At 49.5% G+C, this 24,163-nt stretch overlaps 8 protein-coding genes across 8 annotated transcripts; 3 read left to right on the top strand and 5 right to left on the bottom strand.

The window, feature by feature from the left end:
• Positions 1 to 687: 687 nt before the first annotated feature.
• On the bottom strand, positions 688 to 2,625 carry Pdw03_4025 (uncharacterized protein; the record flags this gene model as incomplete). Its single annotated transcript, XM_014676089.2, has 1 exon — positions 688 to 2,625. One exon carries the CDS (start codon positions 2,623 to 2,625, stop codon positions 688 to 690), a length of 1,938 nt encoding a protein of 645 aa, XP_014531575.2.
• Positions 2,626 to 3,963: 1,338 nt separating this feature from the next.
• Positions 3,964 to 5,457, bottom strand: Pdw03_4026 (Hydroxymethylglutaryl-coenzyme A synthase C-terminal; the record flags this gene model as incomplete). The annotated part of the gene is made up of 3 exons (XM_014676088.1): positions 3,964 to 5,168; positions 5,238 to 5,340; positions 5,398 to 5,457. 3 exons carry the CDS (start codon positions 5,455 to 5,457, stop codon positions 3,964 to 3,966), a joined length of 1,368 nt encoding a protein of 455 aa, XP_014531574.1.
• A 1,333-nt stretch (positions 5,458 to 6,790) lies between these two features.
• Positions 6,791 to 9,425, top strand: Pdw03_4027 (Glutamate carboxypeptidase Tre2, putative; the record flags this gene model as incomplete). Its single annotated transcript, XM_014676087.1, has 2 exons — positions 6,791 to 9,187; positions 9,243 to 9,425. The coding sequence occupies 2 exons, from the start codon at positions 6,791 to 6,793 to the stop codon at positions 9,423 to 9,425; spliced, it is 2,580 nt and encodes an 859-aa protein (XP_014531573.1).
• Positions 9,426 to 11,046: 1,621 nt separating this feature from the next.
• On the bottom strand, positions 11,047 to 13,218 carry Pdw03_4028 (ATP adenylyltransferase, C-terminal; the record flags this gene model as incomplete). Its single annotated transcript, XM_014676086.1, has 5 exons — positions 11,047 to 11,424; positions 11,520 to 11,808; positions 11,876 to 12,251; positions 12,305 to 13,014; positions 13,070 to 13,218. The coding sequence occupies 5 exons, from the start codon at positions 13,216 to 13,218 to the stop codon at positions 11,047 to 11,049; spliced, it is 1,902 nt and encodes a 633-aa protein (XP_014531572.1).
• Positions 13,219 to 13,393: 175 nt separating this feature from the next.
• On the top strand, positions 13,394 to 15,118 carry Pdw03_4029 (Pyruvate decarboxylase, putative; the record flags this gene model as incomplete). Its single annotated transcript, XM_014676085.1, has 1 exon — positions 13,394 to 15,118. The coding sequence occupies one exon, from the start codon at positions 13,394 to 13,396 to the stop codon at positions 15,116 to 15,118; it is 1,725 nt and encodes a 574-aa protein (XP_014531571.1).
• Positions 15,119 to 15,469: 351 nt separating this feature from the next.
• On the bottom strand, positions 15,470 to 18,852 carry Pdw03_4030 (Uncharacterized protein family UPF0592; the record flags this gene model as incomplete). The annotated part of the gene is made up of 2 exons (XM_014676084.1): positions 15,470 to 18,014; positions 18,065 to 18,852. 2 exons carry the CDS (start codon positions 18,850 to 18,852, stop codon positions 15,470 to 15,472), a joined length of 3,333 nt encoding a protein of 1,110 aa, XP_014531570.1.
• Positions 18,853 to 21,344: 2,492 nt separating this feature from the next.
• Pdw03_4031 (Mitochondrial F1F0 ATP synthase subunit Atp14, putative) lies at positions 21,345 to 21,865 on the bottom strand (the record flags this gene model as incomplete). Its single annotated transcript, XM_066100648.1, has 3 exons — positions 21,345 to 21,607; positions 21,702 to 21,780; positions 21,839 to 21,865. 3 exons carry the CDS (start codon positions 21,863 to 21,865, stop codon positions 21,345 to 21,347), a joined length of 369 nt encoding a protein of 122 aa, XP_065956048.1.
• Positions 21,866 to 23,035: 1,170 nt separating this feature from the next.
• On the top strand, positions 23,036 to 24,088 carry Pdw03_4032 (Transcription initiation protein; the record flags this gene model as incomplete). Its single annotated transcript, XM_014676082.1, has 1 exon — positions 23,036 to 24,088. The coding sequence occupies one exon, from the start codon at positions 23,036 to 23,038 to the stop codon at positions 24,086 to 24,088; it is 1,053 nt and encodes a 350-aa protein (XP_014531568.1).
• Positions 24,089 to 24,163: the final 75 nt, after the last annotated feature.

Raw genomic sequence — 24,163 nt, forward strand, 5'->3', positions numbered from 1 at the left:
GATGAAATCACAACTTGGTCTTGAGTTTTGGTGATCTACATGAATCTTCGTGGCCGAGTTCAACACAAACTATGGCAAAATCATACATCACACGAACAACTAACAGCTGGAAAACACACAACCCAAGGCAAGTGAAGTAGAACATCCAAATAAAACAAAGACTGTATGCGTGGCCCTGGATATTCCTAGTCAAACTCATCGCGATAAATGCTCTCGTCCTTTATAATTGGGCAATGTTGGGTCACGTAAGCAGTGCAGGTCTCAGGGCCTCTTGCAGGATATCGCATGTCTCGAAGAAACCCTAGTCACAAAACGAAATGCCTGTGACATCTAAATCTTTGAAATTATCCTATTCCCCTCCCCTCCCTTCTATTGTTTTTATGCCGGGATATCTTTATAAAGTAAGGGTATAAGGAGCGAAAGAAGACATGATGAGTAGATGGGGCAAGAGATTAAATTAAAAGTTGAACCTCAGATCCATCACTTTGATAGCCGTTGGTCTCTACGACGTATTAAGAACCTTTCGACTATAGAAAATCGAGAAGGGAAGAAAAGAAAGAAATTAAATTACTATGAAGGAGAATATTTACAAGGGGGAATAACAAATCACCAAAAGAAGTAAAACGAAATATGCTCAAAACTCCACCAAAACCCAACTGCCTCCAAACCTGCGCCGATGGAAACCACTCATTTATGCCACTTTTTCGTCTTCGTCCCAGCCTTCCCCCTAGACGCACCTCCCTCCCTCCGATGCCAAGGATCCAAAGGCCAAACCCACCCCCTCACCCTCTTAGCATCTCTTTTCTCCCCAATCTGCGGCTCAGGGATCCACTTGTCCTTCGCTTCCACCAGAATCCTCTGACGAGTCATCGCACCAGGTCCGCCAACGTTAAGGTGAGCAGAAGGCTGATGTGGAAGTGGAACCGACTTCGAAAGCATTAACAAGAAATACAACCCCAACCCCGCCGTCATAGCTGGCAATGCGTCCTCAGCTGGCTCTGGGTCCGAGGAGTCCTGACTCAAGGGGAATGACGAGCAGGACGAGGACGAGGACGAGAAAGAGCGCGCGCTGACGGGCGTTGCGAGTGGTGCGTCGCGCGGATGTGCCCTCCTCCCAGTGGCTGTCTTGAGCGGAATTGACGCCGCGATCTCCAGGTACCCAAAATAGGGGACCTCATCGCCTGCATCGCAGCCGGCTCGCACGCAGACGAGCTCGATCTCGGTGATGATGAAGCCGTAGCGACAGGAATGCTCGCGCATGCAGCGCTGGAGGTGGGCGAGTCCGTTGAGGTATTCCACGCGTCTGTGGGGGGCTTCGTTGCGCATTCCGGTGTTCCAGCGGTCAAAGCTCTTCACGATGCCGACAAGTCGGCCGCGCGGGAGACCCGTACTTGTTTGCTCGGTGTCTGAGAGGTAGTTTGCTAGGAAATGTGGGTGGCCGTGGTTTTTGTGGCCTGTGTTGCGGACATCTGGGGCAGCGTAGAGTTGGAGGTGGTCTTTGCCTTGGGAGACGGCTAGCGCGGCGTTTATGCGTGGTGCGTAGAGATCGCGGATTAAACACACTAGGTCGTGCTCGGATTCTGGCGCTAGGCTTGCTGGAGATACGACCACGCGCGGTGTGAGCTCTGCTGGGATTTCAGTCTTCAAGAGCTGGATTAATCGGCTGTCCAGAGAGTCAAATGCCGCCAGTGAGAATGAGCTCCAGTTGCGCAGGTTGCGGATGTCCCACCAGAAGTAATCGTGTAAGCCACGAGTTGGCACTACACTCACGTTGCGGACTATGTTGATTGGTTGGATTGGTAGTGTCAGATATGACAGTAGAGTTGTGGTCCTCGGGGCTAGATCTTCATGGGGGCTGAGCAAGACTGGTGAATGCTGGGCAGCCGATGCCTGGCGGTAGCTGTATTGAGGCGTCGGCACTGTCAAAGAAGTTTGCATGCTTGCGGGAAAATGCTGGTCCCCCAGTCTTTGAGAATATGATAGGTAAGGCATGATGCTTGGAGTGATTGGGGTGACTGGGGTGGTCGGGGTTGTCTGGGCCTGCATTTGAGGTGTATATTTTGGCAGCTCCCGATAGGTGGGATACCCGAATCTAGTCAAAGTAGCTACATCAAGAACAGATGCCGACACCGAGCGTGAGTGGCCCCCACCTGCCTTGCGCTTGCACGAAGGAATGATGGTCACAGGCGATGACAAGGCAGAGAAGCTGCCTTGAGCAGTCATCGGCACCGGCGAGATGGGAGAGGCCAATGTTAAGCGGTCCGCAATGTTGCGTGACCGACGGCCTATTGATGGCCGCGCAGGTGGGTAAGATGTAAGTCCAGGAGGAGGGTTCCGTGTATTAGACAGAACCCGACGATGACGAAGAGGTCCGTTTGCAGACACGGGCTCAAAAATCACGACGTCTTGGAGTCGGATCTTTGGTAGTAGCTTTGGGCCATGATGATGTCTGGTTGGCGACGTGGTAGGACTGGTGTTTCCAGTCATAGTTGACCAGGGGGATGACTCGCTTGAATAGACGGAAGAGTTGGAGGCATGACAACTATGCCCGGAGCCGATGTATTCCCCAAGAGAAAGATGCGGCGGCGTCGTTGGCCGAAAGCGAGCAGAATCGACAAAAGACATGATAGCGAAGTTGTTGATTAGGTGTGGCACCAATGACAATCTATCACAAGGGTAACAAATGAAGGAAGGAACTGATGTCTTGTTGACCGAGTCGTTCAGAAAGGCATGATTTAGAAGGGAAGAAGTTTAGATATTAAATGGACCTCGATAGAGTCTCAAACAGCCAAGCATAATGCGTATAAAAAGATTGACTTGACGAACCATAACTGATCTAGAAAAGATGAAACATGGAGAAGAGCACCGTTGTAACGCCTACGGAGCTTGAGAATCTTTTTTTGGGATCCTAGTCTCCGATCAGAGGCATGTCCACTCGATGAAACGCGAAACTGCCGACATTGTGCCTGAAGACAGGCATGTTGAGCAACAAGGCCCTTGAAACTGCCCCTCTTAGGGGGTCCGGTCCGGTATAGTGCGGTTTCATCGGACTGTCGCGCGTTAAGATGTTACTATATTTTGCATCTTCTTCAATATCATTCTTCAGATTTCCTACAATGGTTAGCTTGCTGCAAGATTCTCGATATATTCTAAAAACGGCAACAATTAGGCCACATTTCCATGTAATTAGCGGACTTGTTGGTGACTCTCCCTGCTTCCGGACTCGCGGGGTCAGCGGTTAAGGGATCCAAGGAAGCATATGGTTAAAAATAGCCATCGGGCCCATAGAATGTGTGATTCCAGGGTTGAAAATGGGCAATGAAGACCCCATGAAGGAAGGGTAGCTGCTCTAGATGCGCCAGTGGCCGAATGTGATAACGAAGTCAGCGGCTACATGTATGGGATGAGTTTGAAGTACGCGCTGAACACCGGCGTCACATCATGTGATTGGATGATTCGATCTTGAAACTAAGAAATTTCCCATAATTAGCAACCATTAATGCAGTGGATATGAGCTCATGCAAGAGACATCTACGGAGTATCTGGAAAGAGGTTGAGGTCAAGTTGGGGTGATCAACACATAATCACGCATTGACCGTTGGGGGGTTTCGCGGTTAGTCTACAGTGTTGCTGTGAACTATTGTAGTTAATATCGACTTATTAGGGACAGATTTGGTTGGAATTATTTGGGGAAATTTTGGAAATTCATCACATTAATTGTCGTTTTAATAATTTCATGACAATCATTTTCATCTGGGTCGAAATGATCAAAAATACCCAACCGAAAGAGTTCTTTTTTTTTTAAAAAAAAGGAAAGAAAACGAAACAAAATGAAAGGTCTCAAACAAGCCTTCCTATGATCTATGCACCTTGCAAAACACTCAAAACGCTCGGGGGAATCTCTTTGAACCGTCTAAACAACACATCGAACGGTTAAGGCAATCGCAGAACATCAAAGAAACCTTAAGCCTTGATCTCGTACTTGCGGCGGAACATGTCATCCACCTCAGTCAAGTAGTAGACACCGGATCCAATGGTCTCAATGTTACCAGTGGGCTTGAAGTCCTTCTTCAAGTGGGCGTGCTCACGGAGCTTGCACATGGCATCATACGCAACAGGCTCGAGGATAGTGCGGGCGTTCAGGCGGTTCTGGAGGTCAAGCTTTTCAACCATGCCGGAGACATCACCGACAATCTTGGCGCTGAACATGGAGCTGGCCAGACCAGAACCGTAGCTGAAGAGACCAATGCGCTTGGGCTCTTTGGGGTCGAAAGCGACGTTGCTGAGAAGACTGGCCAAACCGCCGTATACGGTGGCAGTGTACATATTACCACACTGGGTGGCGACCTGGAGACCAGGGTTCACACGCTCGGCGAAACGCTTCTTAGTCAGACCCATGAAAGTCTTCTCAACAGCCTTGTCGGTAAGAGACTTCTCGTAGTCCAAGTCACGGAGCTCGGGGGCAACTTCAGCGAAAGCGGGGTGCGAGGGGTTGGCCAGGTAGTCGTTATAAAGCATACGAGCGTAGGACTTCTGGACGAGCTTGCAGGTAGGGGCGTGGAACAGGATGTAGTCGAAGCGGTCCAGAGGGGACAGAGACTCGTCGGTAGCACCGTTGGTCTGAATCTTCAAAGTCTTCTCCCGGACGTCGTAGGCCTTGTAGCAGGCATCGACAGCCTCGGTGTAGCATCGAAGGGAGTAGTGACCATCGACAACGGGGTACTCGCTGGTGAGGTCGGGCTTATAGAAATCGTAAGCGTGAGTGAGATAGGAGGCACGGAGACCGGGCTCGAAGACGATAGGGGCATCGGGGCCAATGACCATGGCAACACAGCCAGCACCACCAGTGGGGCGGGCAGCACCAGCAGCGTACAGGGCAATATCACCGCAGACCACAACAGCATCACGGCCATCCCAGGCGGAGGACTCGAGCCAGTTGATGCTGTTGAAGACGGCGTTGGTGCCACCGTAGCAGGCATTGACGTTGTCGACACCTTCAATGTTGGTGTTTCCGTGAGGAGCGAAAAGCTGCATGAGCACGGACTTTACGGACTTGGACTTGTCCAAAAGGGTCTCAGTGCCAACCTCGAGTCTTCCAACGGACTTGGGGTCGATGTTGTATTTGTTCATGAGGGAGGAGAGGACGGTGAGGGCCATGGAGTAGATGTCTGCCGGGAACGATTAGCTGATCAGTCTTGGTCTCCATTGGAATCTGACGGTGTTGACGGTGTCCATACCCTCACGGTCATCACAGAAGCTCATCTTGGTCTGTCCGAGACCAATGGTGTACTTTCCAGCAGAGACGCCATCGTACTTCTCGAGCTCAACCTGATCAACACACTGCAATTGATGGATCAGTATAGATCATAGGTGATTATACACATATGGCATGCTTACCTGAGTAGGGAAGTAGACCTCAATGGCCTTGATACCGATGTTTTGGGGACGAGCAGCCATGGTGGGGGGAATGGAGGGGCAACTTCCTTTTTTTTTTGGGAAAACACAAAGTAAGGATGAAGAAAGAGTGAAGAGAAGAAGAAGGTCAAGATTAAAATTAATAAAAGAAAGGAAGAAGTTCAAAGAGAAGGCAATTGATATAAGAATGAAAAGGAGTTTGTGTACTCGGTTCTACCGTGTACGATCTGTCACCACCTTTTTTTTTTTTTTCCCTTTTTTTCTGTCCAAGTGGGGAGATGTGCCCTCTTTTTCAGTTTCTTTTGTTACAGTTCCTTTGGGCCGGATCATTGCCTAGGGGATCTATAATGACTGGAGTCCAACATACTATAGAGATCTTGTATGTAAAGCAACGGATTGTACTCCGTACTATGATACGTTATGTACTCACCGCTAACCACAGTCTCTTAAACTTCACTTTAAACAAAAGCAGAATAGTCAATAGGAAATAATTCCATCTAGAAAAAGATCCCTAGGTATGTTTTATACTCTGCTACGTGGCTTTTGGGGGAAAATAATAACGGATCGCAACATCCAAGCTACGGTGTAGAACTGAGTCTGCCATCTTATCGATCTCTCTTGTCTCCACTCGGTTTTCTTCCAGGTTCAGTCTTTGAGATCTTATTATATCTTTTAATACGGAGGATCTGGAGTCTCTCTTTCCCGGGTTTCTATTCATTCTCGGATCATTGAGTGGAGCTATAGAGTAATTTTGAGCTACATTAGGATGGTCCGGCATCACCTCGGAAGTCGGGGATATTTAGCCTGAAATTTGCTGCTCTACAATAGAGGTTATTCAACTGCCTTGATGACTGGCTTATTGTCTTCCCAGTAATCTTATGTAGAGCTTCAGTTTCCCCTTTGCTGTGAAGTGTTGTTCGGATTCTGCCTAGGGATCTATGTTGTAATTTCGTTGGCATGGACAGGGTATGGAGCAGATTGGAGAACATCTGCACAACACTGCATTTCCGAAGTCCGTAATATATTGAAGAAAAAGTACGGGTTCCTAAATCGATCTCGACGGACAAAAATGGTTCCCACGCCAACATTCTGATATCCGGATAGCATGGAAGAATCCTTATGCCCAAACATCTAATGTCAGGATGCGTAATGCAGTACCGAAGTTGCCAAGCGTGGGTCACTCTCACTCCGGGGCGTCTGCCTATCTCCTGTCTCTCTCCTATACGACTCCATCGAACTTCTGGACAAATTCATTTATCGGCATATGATGTCGGACGTCGCTCATTTCCCTTTTTCCTACAGATCATGATCCTCCGGATCTCCGCACCCGTGTTATACACTGCTTACGGCTCTCCGGAGCCCCGTATCTCCCACAATGGGCGACGAGAAGTTTGACTATCAGGCTGTCCCCATCCCTTCTTACGCTGAAGCCACCGGCCAACCCTCCTCCTCTCGATCCAACCTTGGCGACGGAACAGATGTTGAACGACAGGGGCTACTCGGTCGCGATCATGCCTCCACACGTGGCTACCACCCACCAACCGTGGAATCGGCGCGCTCCAGCCTCGATGACCTGGAGTCATTGACCTCACACTCAGATCGAGAGTCGGTGGAGGAGCTACGGCGGGAAATAGATCAAATGGATGTGGATGATTCGGCATCGGCCCCCTTAACCGGCAGACAAGCCCCTCTGCGAGATCGTTTTTCCAAGCAGCTATCGAGTCTGGGTCGTACCCTCTCCGCTATTCAACGTCCTTTCCAACGGTATATGCCCAATTTGCGCTTCACGATAAATCTTAGTGACACAAGGGCACGCTTCAAAGATAAGGGGTGCATCATGCTTCTCCGAGTGTTCGCTCTTTTACTGGTGGTCACCCTAGTGTATGTGTTTTTCATTGCAGATGTCTTCAATATCAACAGTCGCATGGCCATGGGTCAGTCCTATAGCGCTGCCTCTGTCGAAAACTTCATCCAAGGTCACATCAACGAGACCAATATCGCCGAAAACTTGCGACGAGTCACCAACTACACTCACATGGCTGGCACGGAAGGCAGCTTTGCGCTATCAAAATTAATTGAACAAGAGTTCCAGAATGCAGGGTTCGATGAAGTGTCGCGGGAGGAATTCCAGGTCTACCTCAACTATCCACGCAAGGACGGGAGGAGAGTCGCAATCATCGACCCACCCAGTCTAGCCTGGGAGGCGAAACTCGAAGAGGACAATGCCAAGGACCTGGTATTCCATGGGCATTCGAAATCTGGCAATGTCACTGGGCATCTGGTGTATGCTAACTTCGGGTCCCGGGAAGATTTCAAGCTGCTCGCAGATACTGGAATTTCACTTGATGGCTCGATTGCCTTGGTCCGTTACTATGGGACTGAGTCCGATCGCGCATTGAAAATCAAGGCCGCTGAATTAGCCGGGGCTGCCGGCTGTATCATCTACTCCGATCCCTCTCAGGACGGATTTCGAAAAGGCCCCGCTTTCCCCGACGGGCGGTATATGCCAAGCGATGGCGTGCAAAGGGGCGGTGTCAGCATGATGTCACAGATAGTTGGTGATGTTCTCAGCCCTGGATGGGCATCCACTCCAGGAGAGAAGCATCGTCTATCTCCCGAGGATAGCCCCGGACTACCCAAAATTCCCAGTCTCCCACTCGCTTGGCGCGATGCACAGATACTTCTGCAAGGCCTCAAAGGTCACGGCTCCAAAGTCCCCAATGAATGGGTGGGTGGTGTCCCAGATGTACAAGAGTGGTGGACTGGTGACCAGGGCTCCCCGATCGTTCATCTGATGAACCTGCAAGATGAAGTAGAACGGCAACCTATCTACAACATCCACGGCAGGATCACTGGAATGGACGAGCGCGATAAGAAGATTATTGTTGGCAACCACCGAGATTCGTGGTGCATAGGAAGTGTTGACCCCGGAAGTGGCACTGCTGCTTTCCTTGAGGTTGTACGAGCCTTTGGCGAGTTGCTCACCTATGGATGGCGGCCGCTTCGCACCATTGAATTTGTCAGTTGGGACGGAGAGGAGTACAATTTGATCGGCTCAACAGAACATGTCGAAAAGGAGGTTGATGATCTCCGTGCGAATGCGTTTGCCTATCTGAATGTTGACGTGGGTGTTGCTGGGCCTAACTTCCGTGTGTCTGCATCGCCCGTTTTTGAGCGCACCGTGCTGCAAGTTCTGAGTCGTATCTCGGACCCCTATGCGAACGCAACACTGAAAGACCTCTGGGATAAGAAGGGCTCAAAGATCACCCCACTTGGCGCTGGAAGTGATTATGTTGCGTTCCAGGATATTGCTGGCACCTCGAGTATTGATTTCGGATTCGAGGGCGAGCCCTATCCATACCACAGCTGCTACGAAACGTATGACTGGATGGTTAAATTTGCAGACCCCGATTTCCAATACCACAAAATCCTAGCTCAATTTTGGGGACTTCTTCTCCTTGACCTTTCGGAGAGCCCCATGCTGCCATTTGATTTAGAAGTCTACGGCAATTCCATTGAGGGATGGGTCAAAGATTTGGACAAATTTGCCAAATCAAAGAAGGCCAAGGTGGATATGCAACCCATGTTCAAGGCTGCGACCGAAATGAAAGCCAACGCTGTTACATTCCAGTCCTGGAACAAGATCTGGCACGACACTGTGTGGGGCATGGGCGGATATGAAAGCAATATCATGGCAGTCCAGCGGGTGACCCATAATGTTCGAATGGCTGCCTTTGAGACAAATTTACTTGACTTGGAAGAAGGCGGTGGCGTAAGTTGACGTCTTGCTTGAATCATCCTTCACCCCTAGCTCACGACTTGTACAGATCCCCAACCGCACACAATTCCGACACGTCATCTTTGGTCCAGAGCTGTGGTCCGGCTACGACGCCTCGATCTTCCCTGCTATCCGCGACAGCATTAACACAGGGAATTGGACATTGACCCAATATTGGATCGACCGGGTGGCCAAGACCATCCACCACGCCAGCGACAAGCTACTCCACTAATTTTTTCTGCCTTTCAGCCCTTTTCCTATTTGCTGTTCTTCTCAGCCATGCCTCATCCGCGCTTGTCGGATTGATTGTTTTGTCACGTTCTAAACGAGCACTGTACAGCCCGACACCTGCCGCTGGTTGTCGGGATACTTCTATACCTGCATTTTGGGAACTTCTTTCATGCCCATCATATCCCACGCATGTCTTGAGCTCATACGGGACTGAGCACATTGTTCTTCTGTCGATCCTATTGGTCGCATCATCCCCGCTATTCTTGAATGTATCTAGCTTCTCATCCTAGTCCTGAGGGACCGGCGTTCATATGGGGATATATCACTTTTCGTCTCTAGCTTTTAAGATGCTTTTAAACCTGCGATTCTACGTGTTTTACTTGCTCTTTCCAAGTGCTATACCCTTAGGGCAGTGCTTAATTTTTCAAAAGGAGATATTTTGCCATATTGGATGGTTTTGGGCCAAGAGAATCCCTCAATGAATTGACGAAGCCTATTATCCGTCTATACAGCATCATTCCTTCCTCTGCAGCCCTAAGACTGCCAGGAAACTCATTGATTCATTTCCTTCTCCATGTTGAAACATTTTCACTCAGACGCAAAATCCCAGCTAAGGTGACCAGGTGCGGGGAAGGATCAATAGTCACATCCGTCGTAGATATGCTACTCCGCAAAATGTGCATCCCTATCCTCACATTTTGGGCTCAGCATAATGTCTCTTCACTTTTTCCTCTTTCCTGAAAGCTGGAATGGAAATGTTTGAGCTCGAAGGTATCCGTTATCGGGCCGAGACTGGAGACTTGCCCAAATTCTCAAAGCTCGGAGCTACACTTCTGTACACTGAGGTGGAGTAGCGACCATATTCAATATCAGATTTACATATTGCCATTGCTAATGTGGCAGTAATCACGGCTAAAGCCATTCGGAATACCCACTCACGTCTCATCCCGTCCCTCAATCCAAAACTTTACAAACCAGCGTGCTGACGACTTGACATTCTACATCATCTCCTACATCGAGAAACAGAGAATTTGGTAATTGAACTGCAAACACCGCAAGCACAACACCATGTCCCTGGTCTACAATCTCTTGGCCCAGCAAGATGCCATCAATGACATCCAGATCGCTCATAGCATGAAGGAAGACTCTACATCTATGAATCGAAATCGCTGCTCTAACTTTGAGTTTTCTTCCAGATACCTTCGCAGGCAAGGTGGTTGGTGTAGGGGTTTGTGGGGGTGCCATCAGAGAAAAGATATGACTAATTTGGGTCGCAATAATAGTCCCGCTTACGCTGGGGGTCCTGATTTGTTGGTGGCTGTATAAGAGAGCAAAGCCGCCGACGGCCGAGGGGAGTATGATGATGATGGGAAAGACAAGGCTGATTCTGTAGAGACGGGGACAAGTGCTTTCTAGGAGGAGGTCCAGTGTTTTTCCTGGCGGCTTTTCACTTCGGAGATTTAAGACCGGTGTGGGCGAAGAGAGATATAGAGTCCAGTCTCGATCACCGTTTTTCTTGTTGAATGGGTAGGCATATGACATCAAATAGATATGGCCTTCTTTGAGCCTTTCCCATATGGTACTTACACATGGGTATCACTCAGCATTGTAATTCCATCAAACTAGACAGGAGGCAAAGAAGGCTCAATCACCACCAAAGACGGATGATCAGCCAAATTCTGCCAGAACCCAGCCTCGAAATCCCACAAATCTTGACTCAGTAGTGACGTCCACTCTTCATTACCCTCAAGTCCAGCCATTTCAGGCAGAGAGTGCGCCGGATCCGAATGAGTCGAGTCTAGAAAACGCTGTATAGTCCGAGTGGCCTTGGAAAGCAACGGGTAATTCGGATCCCCAGGTTTAACAATAGTCCCGATCTGCACCTCCGCTACAAACACACTGAGATCTTGTAATGACCGTGTCCGGTGCGCTCGTGGCATGTGCTGCTTTAACATGGCCAGAAGCATAATCCCCGCAGCGGGGAGGCCGTAGTATGCGACCTAGTTAGTGTCTACATTAGTCGAATGCTTGAAGTTGGAGGTTTTGTAGACACAGTTTGTTTTTTAAAAAAACACCAAGTCTGTTCCATACACACCTTCCAGATAAGACCCGTCCCAGAATTAGTGAGCTGATCCCGCAGCAGAATAATCTCCACAACGAGCGTGAGCATCTGACCCGCCGTTTCAACAGTCGGTAGATCGGGCTCGGTCGGTGATTTAAGAAGTAAAAGACGGAGCAAAAAAAGCACATGTAAGTGGTGCAGCCGTACACCGGCAACGAAATCCCGCCCGAAGGGTCCTTGTGTGCATTTCTTCAGACTGCCCTCGAGCCGGAAATGGGCCGGCAGGTGTTGCCACTGCTCCTCTGCTTGACACTGTATCACGCTATACGACTGCTTGGTTAGCCATGGTTTTCATTGGGATATTCGGCGTGGGAGTTGCTTTTATATACCTTGCTCGTTGCGCACATGACGGATGATGCTTGTCTTGAAGAAGCTCCCAGATCTCCTCCTTCAGCGATGCGCACAGTGCAGACCACCGCGTATCAGCCCGGTACCCTGGTTCCGCGTCTGGGGTCCAGTCTGCTGAGCCTTCTTTTGCGTTCCGGCACGATGGGATCTGGAAGTGGCAGAATCGTTTGTTCATTCGTGGCGGGCGGCCGAGGAATATTGCTACATTCTTATCTGCGGAGTAGATACGCGCAAAGGCTGTTTTGCGCAGTTCTTTAAGGAATGGCGGGAGTCCGGCTTTTATTTCGATGTTTTCGTGGTAGCCTAGGGCAAATGTGGAAGATATTGCGTCGCCTAGTTTGCGCCAGGAATGATAGCCTTCGAGGGTCAACACATGGCTAAGTAGAGATAGTTAATCATGGATAACTTACTTTGGTCTCCATCTACATAGGAGTGAACGATAAAGTTTTCGTATTGCATCACCAGCTGTAGATCATTCAAGCAATCTAGAGACAGAGATATCTCTAGTGCGAAGTCGCAAAGTTTGGTGCATAGTCTTCGGAGAGTGTACTGCTCTTGCTCGGTGGTATATAGAGAGGGAAAGATCGCAATGTCAATTGTCGCTCGACTGACAGCGGCAAAAAAAATCCCCAGTGTCTCCCAACGAGAATTGTGATCGAGAAACTGAGCCGAGAAACTAGCCAGGTCAGAGGTATCGTTAAAGTGCAGTGGCTGGGCCGAGTTTTGCAAGAGGCGTCTTGCATAAATTAGATGCCAGTTGTCGTCATGATAAGTAAACAATTGGCTCACACTCTGAGCACATTGTTCAACAAAGGGCTCTGCCAGGGCCAGGTTAGCTCCCTTGACTAGCCAAAACATGACGAGATCTGTCATGGCGGACAACTTGTATGTTGTCAAGAGGTGTTTGAGGATATCTGCGCCTTGCAGGACCAGATGGTTGTCCCCAAATAAGTCTGATTGTAGATCCTCCGGTACCACCTGATGATTACCGAGGCCTTGGTCTCCATCTGGAGTGATGTGCTTGAATATAGCTGCATGGCTGGAAGATCCTAGATATCCAGGGTTTGGGTACGGATTGCGCCTTGGATTAAATGACGGCGATTCATCCGGCGAATCAAGGCTGCAAAGATACAATCAGTCAATTCAAAAGCAGTTCAGGAAAGTATGAAACTGACCTTTGCTTCTCGACTCTTTTTCGCTTAAAGGGCGTAGTCCTGTAGATACAAATTCCCTTGTTAGCACTGCAACGCGTGCAAACGGGTAACTGATGGTCGCATGCCAGTTTGGCCTTCCTGCAAGCTTCACAAGCAGCCAGACGCGACATGGCTGGTCTGGCGGAATTTCGCCCGCTAGTGGAGTCCTAAGAGTGAAGTCGGCAAGCTACGGCGAGATCGGAGAGACGGAGAATCGGCGTGTCGGTGATAAAGATGCGGGGATCCATCCATCTATAAATAATGGTCTTTCTTCTCTTCTTCTCCATCTCGAACATCAAATTTATCATGACCCAGGAAATAAAACTCGCAGAATATCTGTTCACTCGGTTGCGCCAGTTGGGCGTCGACTCCATGTTTGGCGTCCCTGGTGACTACAACCTTCGCCTATTGGATTTTGTCACTCCTGCCGGCCTCCACTGGGTGGGCAACTGTAATGAACTCAATGCCGCCTACGCGGCAGACGGATATGGTCGCATAAAAGGCCTATCTGCACTGATTACTACCTACGGCGTTGGCGAGCTGTCCGCTATCAATGGTATTGCAGGCGCCTATGCCGAGAACACACCTGTGTTGCACATTGTCGGGACTCCACCACGCCCACTTCAGAGCGCGCGCACGTTTATGCACCACACCTTCTCAGATGGCGACTATCGTCGCTTTGCAAACATGTCGAAGCACGTCACTGCGGCTCAAGTGAGGCTAGAAGATGCTACCACAGCGCCGGAAAGGATCGACTATGTCCTGCGCCAGGCGTTGATCCACAATCGACCAGTCTACCTCGAATTCCCCGATGATATGCCCGATGTGCTAGTGTCGGCTACAAATTTGGAAACGAAGATCTGCATCCCCCAACCACCAAGCTCTGTGCAAGAGCCTCAGGTGCTGGCTCGCATCTTGGAGAGAGTGTACAGTGCCAAGCGTCCATTCATCTTTGTGGACGGAGAAAGCACAGGTCTCGGTATCGTCGACCAGCTTGACACTCTTATCAAATCAACCAACTGGCCCACATGGACAACCGTGTACGGCAAGGGCCTAGTCAACGAACAGCTGCCAAATGTGTACGGACTGTACGCGGCAGCCTTTGGCGACAAGCCAGCACAAAAGTATTTCGAGGAAGCAGATCTGGTCCTGATGTTTGGACCGCACTACAGCGATACCAACACCAATTCCTACACATCAATCCCCAAACCCGCAGTGACAATTACCTTCTCGGGCAGTACCATTCAAATCGAAAACAACACCTATCGCGACCTCTCCGCCCACAAAATTCTATCAAAACTACTCCAGAATCTCGATTTTACACGCCTAGTCAAGACCACCGGACCCCAGAAACAAGGAACCACACTGGCCAACATCCAGAACACAGATCCACTTGCCCAAGACAACTTTTACCGCCTGGTAAACCCACTCTTCCGCGAGGGCGACATAATCCTCACCGAGACAGGCACCGCAGCGCACGGTGGCCGGAACTTCAAACTGCCTGCGAAAGCCCGCATTTTCGGCGCAGTGACCTGGCTCTCGATTGGATTCATGCTCCCGGCAACGTTAGGTACAGCACTAGCGCAGCGTGAGCGCAATAAAGGCACAGAGAGTAAGAGTCGGACGATTTTGTTCATCGGCGATGGAAGTCTGCAGATGACGGCGCAGGAGATCAGTGTGATGATCCGGGAGAAGCTGAACATTATCATTTTTATTATCAATAACGACGGATATACCATCGAGCGGGTGATCCACGGACGCAAACAGGTGTACAACGATGTGCCGTTCTGGAGACATGCGCAGGCGTTAAACTATTTTGGGGCTGATGAAAAGCATGCGGCGAATAATACTTTTACGGCGAAGACTTGTGGCGAATTGAAGAAGATATTGGCTGATGAGCGGATACAGAATGGATCTGGGGTAAGGCTTGTTGAGGTGGTCATGGGCAGGGAGGATGTGCAGGGAGCTTTGCTGTATTTACTGAACAAGCAGCTTGATCAGGAGGAGGCAGAGCAGCAGGAGCAGATCTAGAATGAGAAAGGAGAGATCACTTGTTACTTACCGACCAATGACATACATTTTCTACTGTAGTTTCCTTGGATTGTAGTATTGATCAAGCGGAACGTTGTCTTACTATGATTATTATTGCGTGTCTCGCTCCTAGCACACGAAATGAGAAATGCTTGAAAGAACAAAATCAGGCTCAGTAAACGCCGATTCCCTATGCTCCAGATCCGCCATGCACACAGTGTTGTGAAATTAGAAGAAACAAATAGGAATGGCTCGAAACATCCTAAAACAGACATCTGCTTGAACATGTTGTGGGGGAGTCTATAATTGACCCGTGTAACTGAGAGGGAGTTCACTCATGCTGAATTGTGTTTATTTGCGGAAGCATTCAACCCCCAGAGTTGGGGTTTCCACCATGCCATCAGTGGGGACGCCCTCGTCCCGACGACGGGCGAAAAAGCTGTCGCATTCGGAGACAATGTGTGCCCACTCCGCAAGGGCACGGCCTGCATATTTGCTAGGCACAAGATGGTCGCAAGAAGATTGGGAAGGAAGTTCAGGCAAAGGGGAGTTCTTGGTTGTAGCTATTCTTGGCCCGGTATCAGAGGTAGGCTGTGTGGGAGTATCTTGGTCGGTGGTAACGGTGTCTGGTTCCTGTTCATCATTCTCCAAGTCGGACTGGCCCGGATTCTCTGATGCTGTGTCATAATCCGACTTGTCGGGAGAACGCCGATGCTCAATGTGCAGTTGGGATGCGACAGGGAGACAAGGAGCAAAAAGACGTTTGTTTTTGGTGGGCCAATGAGGCCGATCCATCCACTCCAAAGAGAATTTAAAAAAGAATGGCTGGTGGGGAGCTTTGGGGCGGATGATCTCGCCCGTACCGCGGGTCGGAGTTTGTTCGTGTTCATCCAGACATTTGCTGTCAGCAGTCATTGTTGGGTCTGATGCGCCATTCTCAGAGTCATCAGAACTGCTGCTGCTGACGCCATCACCGGAACGTGTGGTAGAAGAGCTGCCAAACATAGCCTTGAGTATTCCCCACCGTCTTTTAGGTGGCTGACCATCTGGGCCATTGGGGTCGGAAGATCCAGTTCGACGGTTTGATGTGAGTTGCTCCGAAGGAGCAGGTGGCACGACTCGGTCGAAACTGACAAAAAGATTGACAGGAGACAGTTGGTTTTCGCATCGGATAATGATGATTCTTCGACCTGGAGCAGGTGTGCAAGGGGCAGAGGACAAAGGAGCTGTCATGTCTTCTTCGGCCTTGGACTGGAACCCAACATAATACTCCCAGACTCGGAGGAGTCGATCTGAAAGAATTTCATAGACGTTGGTGTCAAGTGATGAGGGTTCAGTATTAAATCGCGCGACTCTCCAACACAACAAACGATGGAAATAGGCTCGCACCATGGGACTCCAGTGGTTGAAGTAATGGTAGAATACTGACTCATGCAACAATAAATTCACGCACATAGATGCTTTTCTTTCCTCTGTAGCAGTCCAGGTACCCCAAATGCAGAAGAGGAAAGAGAACACTCGCACCTCAGTGAGCGAATTGTGGCTCTGCATCATTTGGCGACAAGCATCGAGCCAAAAGCCCCAATCAAACAATTCCGATTCAATTGACTGGGCATACCGTGTGATGATTGGGATGACCTCCTCGAGGAAGTCACATAACAAAAAGCACGCGTTATGATCAAAGAGAGACGTTTTCTGCGCTGCAGCCTTGATGATGCCACAAAATGATTCAGCAAACAACAATCGGGCACGATTCGGTTCCACGGATGATTCAGACAGGAGGTCTCGGAGAAGGATGATCAGACGGTTCTCTGACATCGACCGATGAGTGTTGCTGCCACTTCGGAGATGTTGAGCAGAGGCAGAAGCATCCGGCGACTCGATCAAATCATCGAAGGTAATTGCAGCGGCTGTGTGCGAATTGTCGGGCCCCTGTGGTACCGATTGTTTGTAGATCGTGTCCTCCAGCACTCGCAGGAGTTGCGCATGGACGATCAACAACCCAGGTGCCAGTGTCCGTTTCGCCTTTTCAGTCCCCGGGGACAAATACTCAGCATACAAGATGTGAATGTACTTGACGAAGACAAAGAAGAGGTCCGTATCACGCCCAGCCCATCGTGCGATCCACGGACGGTTCCAATTGATAGAGGTAGTGTTCAAGGGTAGCTCGGGTTTCTGGCGTAGATACCGCAACAGAGGTGCTTGTGAGTGAAATGCTAGGGGACGGAGAGCCGGAGGAAAGCACAGGGCGAGTTCTTGTGTGTATGCACGCATGTTTCCAGTACGTGACCCGGCCGATTCTGACAAGACGCGTCGGAACATGTTGGGAGGCGTGCTCCACAAGCGGACCAGGATCTCGGGCACCCCAGGACAGAAGAAGAAGGCATATGCGCAAACCTTGCCGCAAAAGGCGACCAGGCTGGCTGGTGCGTGTCTCATAGACATTCGTTCCACCACAAATGCCATTTGAGAGAGCAGGTTTTGGATGAAGATATTTCGGATGTTGTGATGGATCGATTCAACCAGGAAATCCGAACCCGAGGAGCCTGACCCATCCGATGTTTCCGACACTGAAGTTGACGCATACTTCAATGATTCCGTAGTCCCACTGCCATTCTGGACCACGGGGAAGGGGATGCGCCATTCCGGTCGAGCCATGATCCCTACGACAGCTTCCAGAAACACTGGTCTGTCGGTTCCCGAGATCGACTGGTTATGCTTGCCATTGAGCATTTCCAACATTCCAATCCACCATTTGTTGAGAATATTGACTCGACGATCCAGGTCTTCGGGTCTGAGGTTCTTACATGATTCGTGAAGGTGATGGCGGCTGAGAAAAGGGAGGAGCGAGGTACGGATGACGTTGGCCTTTAGCGAGATGGATTTAGCTTGAAACCTGTTCTGGTCAGCAGTGTTACTGTGAATTGCAAAGGAAAGTGCACATACTTTTGGAAATCCGCCTCCAGGCCACGAAAGATACCCCAAAGCTCATCCTTGTTCCGTGTTTGATCGGTACCGGAATTCGCATATGCCGCAGCAGTTTCTGCGGCTCCCTTGGGCATAGGTGGTAAAACCGGGGTCGAAATGGATAACGCTGCTGTGAATTTTTCGAAAGAGGACCTGCGCCGTAGCGAATTGCTAGATGGGCTGCTTGGAGAGCCGGGGCTATCTTCGAGGTCCTTGGCCACAACAGCCAGCATAGGTCGGCGCGGGCGTTTGTAGAGAATGGTTCGCCTGCGGGAGGGTTGTGTCTGATCATCTTCTGTTTTTCGGCTGCTGGATCGAGTTGGGGATTGAGAATCTTGCTGCTTAGATCTCTTTGCAGAGGGGGATGGAGACCGGGAGGAAGAGCCCCATGGTTTCCTCGCAAGGCTGACTATCCTTCCAGACATTGACCGGCTCTTGGATGGCCTCACCGCGGCCTCCGGTGCCCTCGTTTCAGGTACATGTGAATCTATATCCTTCAAATCCTCCGATGACGATAGTGTGAATCGTGAGAGGGAGACTGGTCTCGACTTGTCCTTGGAGCGAAGAGAGGTTCGGCGGAGAATGTCCTTCCCCGCAGCCACGGTTTCTTTTGTCGGTGATTCTGCCAAGGTCGGAACAGCACAATCCGAAAACGTACGTCTTAAGATGAATTCAGGCGCGGTCTGATTGGGCAAATCGGTATAGCTGGCGGCACGAGAGAGCACGGGTTTCTGGTCATCGTTCGTCTCGGGTGAAGGTGAAGACATTGTCTAGAGGGGAAGGGGAAGGCAGATCGGTTACTGAGGGAATTTATCTGTCATTTCCCCTTAAATCTGAAGATTCTGAAAATCCAAGCGTAGAAGAGACCAGCTCCTCTATGCACCAGGAGGTTCCGGGTCGAAGTGGTCAGGCGCGCTGCATCTGGGGGAAGGCAAACAAGGCACAGTCCCAATTCTGAAATGCCAACTGTGAAAGAGTATCAGGGAGTAATAGGCAAAAGTAGAGAGATAAAACAATAAGATTGAGGCCAGGAACAACGGAGTTTCGGAGTGGATAGATCGTCTATGCAGCCGCTTACAACATAGAAGGGCGCCACTCTGATTCAGCAAGTGATCGACGGGGGGGGGGGGAATCTCCCCCAAGGGCGTCAGCACAAGGGTCCGGGATAGAAGGTGGGGATAAAATCAAGACGAAGTGAGGGAGAGAAAAAGAAAAAAAAATTTACAAAAAGCAGTTGGAGAAATCAACATTTGTAGAATCAAGTTGGTTCCCAGGGGGAAAATGCCCAAATGTCCACGAATGTTCTCTATTTTTGTCAAATTATTGTTGTCATTTCTTGTTAATTAACTCGAGACTCCTGGGCATAATTAACTTATGTTTTCTCTGCTCCGTATTATACGAGCAATATACCCAGTATATCATTTTAGATTAAAATCAGCTGTTCCTTTTCAGCTGAGACATTCAATACTCATTTTTCTGTTTTGCTCCACTTCTTCTATCTCTTCTTCTTCTTTCTGGAACCATCATGATCTCATAAATACTAAACAGTCTCACGGTGTCAGCTCGAGTCAAAGGTCTCTGCATGCACTACCATGCAGCAAGTCTGATTCGTAAAGATATTCGACTCTCTGTTCAGCCCCAATTGCAAGGTCCTTACAGGCGATAGGCCAATCGCATCCTCTCCGGAACTTGATAGGGCAGAATTCACCAATTGGCTATGACAGCTGTACTCCGTACGGAGTCTTCCGATCGGTACGGAGTACAGATCTTTCGTATATCTCATTCTTAGCCATGGAATATTAGAATGTCTCTGTGATCCGATGGCATCATTAACCCTAAATCCCTATGCTTTTCTCATTCCCCACAAACTGTGTGGCCATAATCCATTATGGACTACTTGCAAAAAAAAAATCTACACTGCTATCCACGCAGCAGCTGAATCAGGACCAAATCAGTTTCCAAAGTATGGTGCTATTATCACCACCTATCATAATCTGTTCTGCAGGGGGGTTGAAGCATTAGACGCTTACAAAGTACATCACACTCCTGATATGGCTTTATAAATGGCTATTAATTTCCAGTTGCCATACTTTATATTTCCCTGGATGTATCTGAGAGTTCACTGATACGAGTGCCCTGTTGACACACCATGAATCACATTGTACAAGCCCTTGGCGACTAAAGTTCTTATTGCGCCCCCTGTTGGAAAAATATCAGCACCGAAGTTGAACAACAGGATGCAATCATGGTGCATTAGTACTCCGTACTTGAATAGAACTTGAGTAGTCGTCTTCTCTTTAACTTTGGGGGGTTTTCATTAGACTTTAGCTTTAGCTTTTGCCAGCCACCCCGGTTGATCCCTCCAGGGATATTGATATCAAATTCGGTCAGCAAACAATGTCTGGCAGGTGTTCAATTCAGGGAGTGTGACAGCTTGATATATTAGATCAATTACAATCCTTTTATGGATGAGTTACATGTTAATTTACGGAGTATTGGTGGCAGCAGGAGATCCCAATAATTGGTACCAATAGTTCTCTTATCTGACATTACAGTGTATGTGCTTCCAAGGTCTGATCAAGTAAAGGACGAGTGATTGTATGAGCTTGACAATAAGCCTGTTTAAGCCACGCAAATCACTTCTTGGAAACCAGCAGTTTCATGTCATGTTCTAACCACAGCTACCTGTTTGGCTCATATTGCCGATGCACGTCAAGCAATTCCTCAATTACGAACAGGTAAGACCGTTGATCAATCTAGATGTGCCAGGCATTAATTGCCTACCCACAGCTCTAGCCACCAGTGTTGACTGTTAAGAATCGTTTCCCTGTGCTGCCTTGCCTGTACGGTAAATTTCACACGACGAATCATGTAGGGCAGCCATCTAGATTTCTATGTGGTGGATCGGCTATTCTTGCACTACAACCTTTTTTAATGCTACCACTCCCCGCCCTTCTTGCTCAACTGAAAGCTGAAGATATCATCAGTGACCCCAGTCTGGAGCCCAAAGACAAGTCTTTGGTATCAGCGACCCCGCGTATCCCTTCCTGACTGAAAACCCTTATTCTTGAGCCCCGCCTTGGAAATAAACAGAAAGGTAAGAGTAATTAAAAAAGAAGTCTCAACGTTCAAAATTGTGGTCTAATTTACAAGCTTGAAGACCTCGAGCGGCGGCCACATTAGTTGTGTCGTCGGCATTTAAAGCCGGCCATCCCCTCATATCCCCCCAGACCTTGTCGAATGAAAAAGAAAGAAGAATTTAGTGGGCGGCGGGGGATTCCTCTTCCTCCTCGAACCAGCTCTCCTCGACGGGGGCAGCCTCGCCAGCGGCGGCCTGGCCCTCGACTTCGACCTCCTGGCTCTCGTAGGCGGACAATTCGCTGGCGAGGTTGGCCTCCTCGGGAGACTTGGGGGCCTTGGGGGCGGTGAACTTTTGGACGTGCTCTTCGGCATCACCAGCCTTGATGGGAGTGGGCTTGTAGGCCTTGAGCTCGCGGAGGTACAGGTCCTGGACAGGGTCGGCTGCGGCGGGTTGCGGGTTAGCGAGAAGGTGATCGACAGATGTAGTAGGGATATCCAGGTCATTTTTAAGTTAGTCCCCAGGTAAAGTACGTACCCTGGCGGACGGCGGAGGTCAGGAAGGTGCGGCGAACGACCGAGACCTGTGCCCGAGAGGCACGGGAGAAGAGGGTGCGCTGCTTTTCGCGTTAGTCAAGGGTTGAAATAGACAGCTTTCAATCAAGCAGCACTCACCGAAGCCCGGAGAGACTGAGACATCATCTTGACTGAGGGTGTAGATGAGGAACGAGGGGTGGTTCTCAATAGAATATGTCTGATCCGTCTTTCCGTGAAGTTGGAGGTTCAAACGACTTCTGTTCGGAAAGGTTTCTTGGCAGATGACTCAGCCGGGCCATGTTGTTCCCGATTCTTTCCAGGGCTTCAATACAGCATGAAAACAAACAAATAGTTGGGAGTGGTTCAAATTATCGATAAGAAGCAATGCCTGGTGATAAGATATTCAATTATGAATAGTTGACGATGATGAGGGGAGAGGACATAGTTCTCTGAGCCGACTGTCTACAAAAATTCCCGAGATCACCCGTTTACAAATGCTTCAATGCGTTAACTTCAGTATTTGCTCTCACTTATCTGCGAAGATTATATCTAAAAGCCCTGTTGTCCTCTCTTGGTTTGAACTCTCTGCAGCAGCAAACGAAATTTTTTTTTTGTTTGCTGTAGATGGCTTCCTATACTTCATTAACCAATCAGAGCACAAGCAGTGAGCCACGTGACTAGTCTACTAATACTAATCTGGATTGCGCCTTTCTCGGGTGTGGTGCCGCCTGTTGAAGCCTCACCTCATCCCATCGTTACTCTCCCTCATCCTCCCCCAGTCTTTAGCTTCTTCTTTTTCTCCTCCTCAGCCTGTCCCCATTTTCGTGAGAGACTTCTTGCGGAGACCTTGACTGGTTCAACACGGCTGGACAAGCTGAGGCGAGATTTCTGTTCTACTTTCGATCCAAGAAAGCGCAGACTGGTGAAGGGTTTTCTACGGCTGGGGGTGACTCCTTCGAATCCTGACGGCTCTGGCCTGTGAAAGGTAACGGAAATTCTTTGTTCTAGTATATCTTGGCATGACTTCTAGTGGTCAAAGAATCAGACAACGTTGCGGTTTACGGTAGACAATGAGTTTGCTTTGGGCTGAGCTAACATCACTGCGCAAAACAGTGGCCTTGAGCAACTCGATTCCTTTCATCGGCTTTTTTCCTTACTAAGGGATCCTCTCCAGGTGGCCCGCTTTCATTTTACCCACTACAGCCAGCCGCCAAGCTGTATTCGCCACTTCTCCTTCGCTATTATAATCGGAAATACCATCTACCCCGTATAGCGCCAAAGGTCCTTACAAGACGTTGCCACGATCGATACGCGAGTTACTTGAAAACTCAAAATATGGCTAGTTCCGCTCTTGCTAAACCCGAGGTCGCGGCCCCTTGGAAGAAAAACCTGTCCGCTCATCTCGTTTGCCCCGAATGCAAAGAAGATCCTCCAAACCTGGAATTCCCCGACTCACACGAGACGGTTTGTGGTTCCTGTGGACTTGTGCTCGCAGACCGTGAGATCGACTTGCATTCGGAATGGCGTACCTTCTCCAACGACGATCAAAATAATGACGACCCCTCCCGTGTCGGAGATGCTTCCAACCCTCTGCTCAACGGCGCTCAACTGGAGACTTCCATCGCAAGTGGAGGCTCTGGCCGTGCTCGGGACCTGTATCGTGCTCAAAATAAACAGTCTGGTGAAAAGGCGAACAAGGCTCTTCTAGCAGCCTACAAGGAAATCGGTGCTCTGTGTGACGGTTTCAACATCCAAAAGACTGTCGCTGATACTGCCAAGTATCTCTTCAAGATGGTCGATGACGCCAAGGCCTTCAAGGGTAAGTCGCAGGAAGTCATTATTGCCGGTTGCATCTTCATCGCATGCCGCCAGTGCAAGGTTCCTCGTACCTTCACCGAGATCTTCGCTGTGACCAAGGTCACCCGTAAAGAAATCGGTCGCATTTACAAAGCTCTAGAGAAGTTTTTTACCACTCAGAATGTCGAGCGTCACAATGCTGCTTTGGAAAATGGCGAAACTCACGACTTTGCTGGCGATTACAACGCCACTACTTCGACCAAACCAAGCGACCTTTGCAATCGCTTCTGCAACCTTCTCGACCTTCCTTATCAGGTCACCAGTGTTTCTGTCTCCCTCTCGGACCGCGTTACCGCCATGGGCGATTTGGCCGGACGTTCTCCCTTGTCTATTGTTGCGGCTTGCATCTACATGGCTTCATTCCTCATGGGCCACGGCAAGTCTGCCAAGGAGATTTCCCAGGTTGCCCACGTCAGTGATGGAACCATTCGTGGGGCTTACAAGCAATTGTACGCGGAGCGCGAGCGTCTAGTTGACCCTGAATGGATCAAAGGCGGCAAGGGTGATATGGGCAAGTTGCCTGTGAGCTGAACAGTACATTGGAACACCAAAGTTGCTTTTCGGAGAACATTGATGATGCTCACGAAAGGGCGACATGGCCGAACT

The sequence above is a fragment of the Penicillium digitatum genome, chromosome 1, assembly GCF_016767815.1.
Source record: "Penicillium digitatum chromosome 1, complete sequence".
Classification (NCBI taxonomy): domain Eukaryota; kingdom Fungi; phylum Ascomycota; class Eurotiomycetes; order Eurotiales; family Aspergillaceae; genus Penicillium; species Penicillium digitatum.